Source organism: Chrysochloris asiatica, unplaced genomic scaffold (assembly GCF_000296735.1).
Source record: "Chrysochloris asiatica unplaced genomic scaffold, ChrAsi1.0 scaffold00034, whole genome shotgun sequence".
In the NCBI taxonomy this organism is placed as follows: Eukaryota; Metazoa; Chordata; class Mammalia; order Afrosoricida; family Chrysochloridae; genus Chrysochloris; species Chrysochloris asiatica.
The window spans coordinates 464,691-475,113 of NW_006408552.1; the positions used below are offsets into that span (position 1 = coordinate 464,691).

General features: G+C 43.7%; 1 protein-coding gene across 1 annotated transcript in view; it reads left to right on the forward strand.

The window, feature by feature from the left end:
- Nucleotides 1-6,860, forward strand: part of STAG3 (stromal antigen 3) — a 47,388-nt gene extending 40,528 nt beyond the window's left edge. Inside the window, exons 29-33 of the mRNA XM_006859814.1 lie at nt 4,054-4,228; nt 4,470-4,571; nt 4,884-4,965; nt 6,587-6,658; nt 6,852-6,860. Coding sequence (XP_006859876.1) covers nt 4,054-4,228; nt 4,470-4,571; nt 4,884-4,965; nt 6,587-6,658; nt 6,852-6,860 — 440 coding nt within the window. The remainder of the gene's footprint in view (nt 1-4,053; nt 4,229-4,469; nt 4,572-4,883; nt 4,966-6,586; nt 6,659-6,851) is intronic.
- The last annotated feature ends 3,563 nt before the right edge of the window (nt 6,861-10,423 follow it).

The following is a 10,423-nucleotide window of genomic DNA, read 5'->3' on the forward strand; positions in this document are numbered from 1 at the left end:
AACCCTTTTGTATAGCATCATTGGAGAAATGTCAAAGTGCTTTGCTCAGTTTTAAACTGGATAATTTGTCTTGTTAAGCTGTAAGACATCCTTATATTCTAGACACAAATCTCTTATCAGATATGTATTTGCAAAATTTATCTTCTGTGGTTTTTTTTCACTTTTGATGATGTTCTTTGGAGAACAAAAGTTTTCATTTTGAATATGATTTAATTAATATTTTCTTCTTTTGTTTCTCATCATTTGGTTTGTCAAATCTAAGAAACCATTTCCTAATCCAAAGTCATGAATTATTAACACTCACCAGTAAATGATAAGTATCAATGAAGGCTGTTGACTTCAGGGAATGAAAGGGATGCTCTAAATTGGCTTTGTATAGAAAAGTTTTACCAAGAAGGCAGAAGTTAAGGTAAGATCAATTAGTGTGATTGTTTCAGTTGCTCAAGCAACAGATATTTATTGAATACCATGTTCTGGGAATAAAGCAATGAGCAAAAATGAAAAAAAAAATTATTTAGAGAGTGTCCAGTAGTGATAATAATATGGTTTAAAAAAATAATAAAACAGGAAAGAGGGTGAAGGAATACTTTGGGGCTGGGGAGGTGGATCTCAGTCTTAACAAGAAAGATCAGGGTAAAGAAACCTCACTTAGAACATAGATGTTAGGCAAAACCAATAGGAAGTGAGAGTTGTGAAATCGAATAACAACGGGAGCAGTGATGAGGGGACTGTGCCTGCCATGGTCATGGAGCACTAAAGCCTGACACAGTTGAGGAGCAGTATGGCCAGAACACAGTGTATGAAAGAGTGTGCATAGGATATGAGATCAAAACAACAGCAGGGGCCCAGAGTCTATACTACTCTGAATGAAGTGAGAAACAAGTGGAGAGTTTTGACCCTTGTATTTTAAAAGGGTCCTTCTGACATGTGCTGAAAATTGACTAGAAGGGCAAGGATAGAGAAGCAAGGTAACCAGTGAGAAGGCCGTTGTAGAGGTTGGTGTAGGATGTAGGTCTTCAAGAATTTTGGCCTGACATTTCGAAAGAAAGGAGTGATTGTTTCAAAAACTACTTTAAAAAGGATGAGAACTAAGAATTGAATGTTGGATTTATTATATACTAATACAGGTCATTTGGTGATCAAGACAAGCACAGTTTATGTTGGAGCCACATGTGAAGAGCATTTAAATGAAAAAAATTTGAACATTATGCAGGATGATTAACCATTTGCAGTTTATGAACAGAGGCGTATTATACTGAAAAGAGTGTTTTAAGATGCAAAACTGGTAAAGAAATAGAAAGTAGAAATGTGAGTTAAGAAACCGTCATATCATTCTAATCAGGGCCACAATAGAGGGACCCCAAAATAATGGGAGAACAGCATGGAATCAGAACCTAAAATTACTTTTAAAACCCAAAATAGAATAGACCTATGGGATTGTTTAAGACTGGAGGACTGCCCAAGACTATTGCCCTGAGATGCTTTTTAAACATTGAACTGAAATAAGCACCCCTGAGGTCACCTTGTAGCTAAATCACAGATTGTTTCAGACAAAATATCACCTGTAAGTGCTGTACTCTGTTAAAAACTCAGTTACAAAGATGAAACTGTAGAGGAGCAGGAACCTAGGGTAATGGAAGCAGAACCACCAAAACCCCAGTAATTAGAATGTCCACACACTGTGGAGAATGTAACCAGTGTCACTAGACAACTTGTGTGGAAATGTTTTAATGGGAACCTAGCTCTGGTAGCGTAGTGGTTACGAATCGGGCTGCGAACCGCAAGGTCAGCAGTTCGAAACTACCAGCTGTTCCGTGGGAGAAAGATGAGGCATTCTGCTCCTGTAAAGATTTACAGCCTCGGAAACCCTGTACAGGGCCACTATGGGTCGGAACCCACTCCATGGCACACAACAGCAACAACAAACTACTATGTAACCTTCACTGAAAACACAATAAAATAACATTTTTTAAAAGAAGTTGTGATTTGTGGAAGGTAAAACTGATGATCTGCTCTGTACACCTTTACCAATTCACAATAAAAGGTTTTTTTTTTTTTTTTTTTAAAGTTATCATAGTAACATGTGCCCCCCAAAAACAAACCCACTGCCAAATCTATTCTGACTCATAGTGACCTTTACTCATAGTAAATCTTGATGGGAGCCTGACCCACAGCACCAACAGAGCTCTTTGTTTACTAGTGCGGTAACGTATAACAATGAATACCTCAGCCAGGATGGATAGGAAGGGCAGCTTGTGTCTAGCCTTGGCAGAATTAATACGGTGATTAAGGTCCAGGTGCAGAGAGAAGAAGGGACTATGATATTATACTAAAAGACTAAAGGAGGGATGGAGATAGGGAAAGTCAGGCGGGGAAGCCAGTGTTAGAAAGGTTAAGCTGTCTTTGACGAATTCAAGATGATAGAAATATATCAAAGTAGAAGTGTCAGCTAGAGACAGAGCTCTAAAATGCAGTCTGTTGTGGACGTCATTTTGGAAGGCACTCACATAGAGGAGAGAGGTCAAGGTGTTGAAACCTTGCCATACCTGTGTCTGCCCAGAGCACTAGGTTCCCTAAAGTTAGTCCTGCCATCTGCTGGCGGAGTATCCAACTCTCTCCTACACATGGCGCTTTTGTTTGTTATTTGCAGCTCTCCCTACTTCACCCAGTACAGCTCACTTTTAAGTTAAGTAGCTTTCAGTGTACATAATGGCTGTGGGGAGGAAAGGTAATGGGGTATGCAGATTCACAATTGACAAATACTTAACATACATTCTGAAATTGCACTATAGGAATTTTTTCAGACATCTTTGGATCCTCTCTCCTGTACCGTCTTGAGTTTTTGTTAAGTGCATTTGAGTTGGTGCCAACTCTTAGCAACCCTGTGTAGGGTTTCCAAGAAGTGGATGGTGTGTTTGAACTGCTGACCATGTAGTTCAAACCAGCCTCGCAGTCCAGTGCTTTATCCCACAGCTCCACACCAGGACTCTTTTGTTGTTGTAAAGTGCCGTCGAGTTGGTTCTGACCCATAGCGACCCTATATAGGATTTCCGAGGAGCAGCTGGTGAGTTTGAACCACTCACCTTTTGGTTCAAACCAACGTTGCAGTCCAGCACATTAACACACAGCACCACACCAGAACTCCTAGAAGAGACCAAAATGCCAAATCTGTTGCCATCAAGTCTGTTCTGATTCAGTCCCACTAATAGGACAGAGGGTTTTCAAGGCTGTAATCTTTACCAAACAAACTGCCACATCGTCTGTGCAGAGTGAGTGATAGAGTCAAACCATGGAGCTTACCAAACACTTAATCAACGTGCCACCATGGCTCTCAGCTATGGAGTAGAAAGGTCCTGAAACATTTTGAGCCCCAGGACCTCCATTTACCCTTTATGTCAAAAGTTCACAGACATTACAATCATTTTATTTTTTCCTAACCTTTAGAAAATCCTCTGGTTTTTCTGTTCTTTCCTAGGCCTCATCCTTCCACACTAACTAAGCTTTTTCTCACCAGGAATATCTCCAGTGGATGGATGCATCGTACATGTTTTCCTTCATTGATTCAGGCTAACTTCCTTTCTCACCTCTCAATCTTCAGAAATCCAGCCTTTTCACATGTGTGTTCAGATGTTACTGTTTATCTGTGAAATGTGTGTTAATCTCTCTCTCTTGCTTTCTAAGCTATATTGTAAGCTTTTCTTTATCAAGATCTAGATATGAAGTCTATATGCCTCACCTTTTAGTACAAAGTGTTATGCAGTAGTTTTCTCTAACTTTTGAGTCACAGAATGGGGTCGTATTAGATTTTTCATTCTCTCCTTTCTTAACTTCCCCTTACCAAATTGAGGACTGTTAAGTGCTGTCGAATCAGTTCCAACTCATAGCAACCCTGTATAGAGTTTCTGAGGAGCAGTTGGTTGGTTTGAACCACCAACCTTGCAGCTAGCAGTCCAGTGCTTATCCTATAGCACCACATCAGGACTTCTGGGCAGTTCTTAGAAAAAAATAAGTGTCTGGTTTCCCCTTATTATTTTCATGTCTGCTCTTCTACAGGCCTCTCCAGGCTGAAAGGCGAGGATACCTCCTCCTCCCAAGATGAAAGCCTCCAGCTGAGCAGCCTCCCACCCACGCCTCCCCTCACCTCTACAGCTGTGAAGAGTAGGCTGCCCCTGAGGGCATTAGAAGAGGTGGAAGAAGAAGAGAGCTCAGAATTGGAGTTGGCTCAAGGGTGAGGGCCAAGGAGAGAGTCTGGTCTTCGACTTCCCAGATCAGTGTCTTGCCCCAGCTATAGCTTCCAGTTTCTTTTCTGTTGTTCCTCCTGCAGCACTTCAGTTCTCTGAGTTTTCTTCATCTTTTTAACAAATTTCTCTCTCTCTACTCAAGCATTTCTCTACTTTGATACTGATACTACCCTCTTATTTGATCCTGTAGTTTTATCCCTGTCACTGATCCAACTTCAATCCCAACAGCCCACCCTTTTCAGAGTCCCAACGGCCTAGGTGCACAGGGCCACAGCATTTCCACTCTCCACTCAGTTCCTCAGGTGCTGGTCTGGACAATCAGCTGACCCGGTGAGCGGTCCTATTATCTCTAGTTTCATTTCACTGTATCATCCCATCCTTAGGGGGTCTCCCCTTATCCAGGACTTGTAGGCCAGTGAATTTGTGGACTTGTTTTAATCACAGAACATTTTCCTCTAGTACTGTGTGGGACCCTGAGATGTTTAGTGGGTATAAGTTGAGTTGTTCTGAGTAAATCAGGAGTAGGAGTCTAGGGCTGTGCTCTGATTCTGCCCACCCCTGCTCCCCTGAGGTGCCTCTGAGGAACTCTCAGCATTCCTGAAAAGAGAGTTTGAAAACCTGTACTCTTTCTACTGCCATCAGACTCCGCCTAATGGAAGAGGAAGAAGATGACGTACTAGCAATTCAGGATAACTCCAGTGAAGAATGGCAAGTTACAGACAAGGTGAGGCAGCTCAACATTCCCTTCTCCCTCCAGAAGGAGAGACAGATGAAGAGAGAGAAACTAGAAGGAGTCTCTTTTGGCAGTTAAGATGGTGCCCTTGTCTCTGAAAACTGCTTAGGGTATTTTGAAAGCATTAGAACAAAGGAGCAAAATTTGTGAGTTGCTTTGGACTTTGCTGTTTACTTTTGTCTGAGAAATAAGGAAAAGAACCAATAACAAAAATAATTGGACTGGCACCCCACTCCTTAACTATGGACTCCCCAAACTCGGCAAGAGTTGGAAGGAATCTTAGCGTTAGAGACAGAAAGTCATCTGTTTAATCCAATTTTGCAACGCATTCAGTACGTCTCTTCACTACAAAAATCCACCCACCTAGCTCCCCTACCTACTTTCCCTCCTCTTTTTTGAGTGCTGCCCCAATTCCAGGTTACTCACTTCTTTTTCTGCCGAGCCTGCTTGCTTCCCCAGAAGGAAGTCTACCAGTATGATGATGTTGTTGTTGTTGTTGTTGTTAAGTGCCATCAAATCGATTCAGACCCATAGGAACCTTCTATAGGGTTTCCGAGGAGCAGCTTGTGAGCTTGAACCACTGACCTTGCAGTTCAAACAGCTTTGCAGTCTGGTGCATTAGCCCACAGCGCCATATCAGGACTCCATGTTAAGTGCCATTAAATCACTTCCGACTCATAGTGATCCTGTGTAGGGTTTCTAAAAGCGGCTGGTGGGTTTGAACTACCAACCTTACAGTTAGCAGTCCACTGCTGATCCTATAGCACTACTCCAGGGCTCTACCAGTATGAGAGAAACCTGGAATTTGGCATTAGGTGACCTGAGTTTGAGTCCCTAATTTTACCACTTGGCTAACTTTGTCAAGTGAGGAAGGAGCCCTGGTGGTGTGTAGGATAAGCATTGGACTGCTAATCTCAAGATGGGCAGTTCAAAGCCAGCAGCCACTCTGGAGAAAGAGAGAAGTTTCTGCTCCTTCAGAGACCCTACACAGGGTCACTGTGAGTCTGAATCAACTCAGTGACAGCCAGTCTTAATTTTTTTACTTAAATTTTGTCAGGTTAGCTACTTCTCTCAACTTCCATTTCATCATACACAGGGGCTTGAAAAGTTCCAGGGGAAATGGAATTATGAAAGATAATGGAATTTTTCCGCAAATATTTGAAGCCCCCACCATATGCAAAATGGAGTTTGTATACAAAATAGCATAAGTGAAAGCCCCTTACAAAGTGCAAAAGGCCTTTATACTCAACGTTGCTGGCTGCTGCTGTCAGTCCCTGCTCACTGCTTCACATTTGAGGTCAGGGGAATGTAAGCCACGTGCTTGGAAGGGAAAACAGACACTGGCTCTTCAAACCAGAGATAAGGCAACAAGGTCTCTATTGAAATCTTCTTTCCTAAAGTTCCCATTCACTAGTTCCAAAACTGAGCTAATATCAGACACTTAGAAGGCCACTTGTGGAGGCTCCTTTCCTCCTCAGCCTCTACCTGTGCTGCAGGTGCCTACCGTGATCCCCTCCCATTTGTTGTTAAGAGACTGAAAAAGGAACTTAGTGTTTGGAGTGTGATGGGAGTGGGGAAAGATCTTTCTGACTTTTGACCCCATTCTGTCTAGCAGCCAAGTAGCTACTCATCTCCTGGTGAACACCGGCTGGACCTCTTAGATTCTACAGAGCTGAATATTGAGGTGAGTGTCCAAAAATAGACTGTGGAAGGCAGATGAATTGGGATTGTGTGCTACTGAGCCATGTTGGCAGGGAGCCTGTGTGCCCCGGGTCTGGGGAGTGTGACGTAGATGACTCTGGAGGATTGTGTCATCTTCTGTCGGCTGTTGGTCTGTTGGTTTATCTGTATTTTTTCCTCCATCTTTCTCATTACAGGATTTCTGACATGACTCTGCCCCCACCGCGTCTCACTCCCCACTTCAGTGACATGACCACTTGGGAAAGGCAAACTGGAGAAAAGACCAAAATAAATCATTCCTTCTAGGCTCCCATTCCCTGGCCTCCAAGGGGTGGCATGGGGAATTGCCTAGTGTGATGGCTTTGTGTTGGAATAAAGAAACCTTGACACCTGTCGTTTCTTATGCCCTTGGAGAGGAGACACTACTTCTCCCATGTGTTTAATGAAAAGAGAGACCATAGTTTTGGGACCTCTTTCCCAGCCTCTTTTGTCCTCTAATGATGGCCTCAGTAACTGTGTTTGAATCAACTGGTTCCCAAGAGCTGCTTTGAAATTGCCAGGTTAGTTCTTTGTCTACTAGCAGCCAAAGTGTACAAATAATCCCCCAGCCCCACCCAGGCTTAGTAATTGGGAGACTGGGTGGCTTGGTGAGGTCAGGGAGTTAGGGAGAGATTGACTGCTTTGAGTAGTGTAGTGACAGTTTCGGCCCAAGTGAAGGAAGAGTTTTCTGACAGGCTGAGGGTGGAGTAGGCACCTTGTGAAACACCTCTCTTAACCTACACGTAGGCCAGGCTAAGCCATGCATCCTCTCAACTTTCACACAAGGATTCTTTCCAAACAGGAGTACATTTGTTCCTCATTCCAAAGACTCCTGTCATAATTAGCAATTCATAGAAATGTAGTATCTATGAATTGTGAGAAAACTTAGAAGTTACTCTGAATGTCCAATCCAAAACCCCAAGTCCTTAACACATACTTCTTAACCTTTACCTTCCTCCATCGAATTCTTTACCTGTCTTTCTCAGTTGTCCTCCAAAATAGCTCTAATCAGTCTCCTTTCATGATCACCATTTGATTCCAAGCCACGACCATCTCTTACTTGTTGTTAAGTGCCATCAAGTCGGTAACTACTCATAGCGACCCCATGCACAGCAGAATGAAACACTGCCCGGTCCCCAGCCAACCTCACTACCACTGCCACATTTGAGTCCATCAATGCTGCCACTTGGCCAATCCATCTCGTTGGGGGTCTTCCTCTTTTTCTCTGACCCTCCATCTTACCAAACATGATATCCTTCTCCAGCGACTGTTCCCTCCTGACAATATGTCCAAAGTATGAGAGAAGAAGTTTGGCCATCTTGGCCTCCAAGGAGCACTCTGGCTGCACTTCTTCCAAAACAGAGCTATTGGTTCTTTTGGCAGCCCATGGCACTTTTAGTATTCTCCAACACCATAATTCAATTCATAAGTCTCTCACTTAGACTCCCACAAAGTAGCCTCTGGAAGTCTGCCTCCTTGAAACTTGGACCTGTTGGTTCTTCCTACGCTTTTTGGAGCAGCACAGAATACCTCTGTTACCTCTTGTCCTTCTGATAACGCAGTCATACACAGGAAAGCAGTTGTAACTTTCTCCTTTTGCTGTTTCCTTCTACAGTTTAACCTTTCAGACTCTTCTTGTAGGTGGGATTCCTAATTCTCTCCCATCGTGGCTTCCTGCCTGGGCTTAGGCTGAACATAGCCTCCAGCTGGTGGTTTGTGCAGAAAGAACCACTACCCTCCGTGAGCAGGCCACTGTGCCATCTCCTGGCTACGTCAGCCTACTTGGTGGTCAACCAAAGCCATTTCTCCTTTTCTTCCTTGCTCTCTGTTCTTTCTCCCCCCCTTTTCAATCCCCAGAAAAAAAGCTGTGGGTCGTCTTTTGCAACCTCAGCCTATCAGTGCCCTAGAAGACCTTTAGCTTATATTCAGGAAGAGAATTTGTTTTCATGGGGCCTCAAAACTGAGTGGGAGAAAGAAGGAGTGAAGTATGGAGGTCACTAAGGATGCAGGAGGGTGGGGGGAAGAAGGGTTATCTGAATATCAGCCTAGCTAAGGGTACTTCACAAATCAAGAGAGAAACCTGGAGGCTTTGTGAAAGTGTGGATTAACTATGTGACGCTAAATGGCCCAGAGTGGCGGATCAAGCCCCAAATCTAACACCTGTAAAAGTTTTAGACCTAGTCCCCAGATTACTTGACATTCAATGTGAGGTTGGATCTCAGTCCTGGTCCCTTAAATCTTGGCTATGTGATTGTTTCACCAGTAGAATATAGTGTAACTAATTAAGTGTCAGTTTTCAGGCTTTTAATTCCTGTCTGTTAAAATACCTGCTCTTGGAACCCAGTCACCTTGTTATGAAAAAGTCCAAGCAACCACAAGTCACATATGAGTGTTCCAGCCTGCAGGCCAGCTGACATCCCACAGCATCCAGGAGCAACCACCAACCTCAGAATAAGCCTGAATATTTTACAACCCAAGCTTTCGAGGCTTCTCAGCTGAGAAGCCATCAGGGAGCAAACAAAACCTTTTCACTGTGCCCTTTCCAAATTCCAGATCCATAGAATCAATAAGCTTAATAATGTGGTGGTTACACCAAGTTTGGGTGGTTTGCTCTGGAACAGAACCGTGAAGTCATGACTCCAAATTTTGAGGCACTTTACCAGTTTAAAGAAAAAAGTATGTATGTGTAAAAATGGTATGGGGGCCAAGTCCAACCTCTGGCTTTACAGGGGGAAAAGACAATCAAATTCTACATCAGCTGAAGGCCATTTCCTATGAGGTCAGACATGCATCCACCCTCTGTCTTTACCCTAGTATGACGCCAACAGCCCTTTCCATGGCACTCTACTTCTCTGCTTGGTTTGATAATCCCTTGCAATGGCCACACAATACAGACAATATTTAGGACTATGGGGTTTATGAGGGAAGTGAACAGGATCAAAAAGAACTCAGGATGCAGAAGCTGTGAAATCAGGAACACATCTTCTAAGCCATGCTCTAGGCAGGCCTCATTCTTGTCCTCTACCTCTCAGCCACATGGCTTTGGCCTCTGTCCTGCTAGTCAAGAGTTGCCAGAGTTTAAGTGCTGCGGATGAATACTGAAAGGAGGGCACTCATTTCTTCCAGCCAGCCACCTGCCACAAGGCACTCCACTCAGTCTATGAGCCACAAAGCCACTGCACTGTTTTCACGCGGCTGCCTCTGCCACCACAGACATTGCACAAGGATCTCAGAGCCAAAGGCCATGCTCTGCTCTTGGCTTTTCTTTCTGTTTTTCTTTTTTTAAATGTTTTATTGTGAATTATGTGATAGGTTACATGGAAGAACATTAGCTTTATATTCATCCTATCTTATTTCATTGCCATGGTTACAATCCCCTCCATGTATCATCCGCTAACCAAAGAGTACACCCAGCAAGCCTGCCCCCTGGTCATCAGTGCACAGCCCCTCTCCCTCTCTGGCTCTAGAGTTCCCAGCCACTCCCTTCTCTCTATGGCATTGTCTCGGCTTCCATCTCTGATGTCACTGTCTCTCCGGGTAGGGTCCTGCTCTCCATTCTTCTCCCTTGATGGTCCCAGGGACCTCTGCTCCTGAACTGTGAAGTCAACCACTCCCCTCCTTTTGCTACAAAACATCTACCTTTACATTTCCAACCCTCACAGTCAGTCCTGATAACAGTTATTCACTATTATACCACAAGAGACATATCCCCATCTCCTTTCATCAGTCC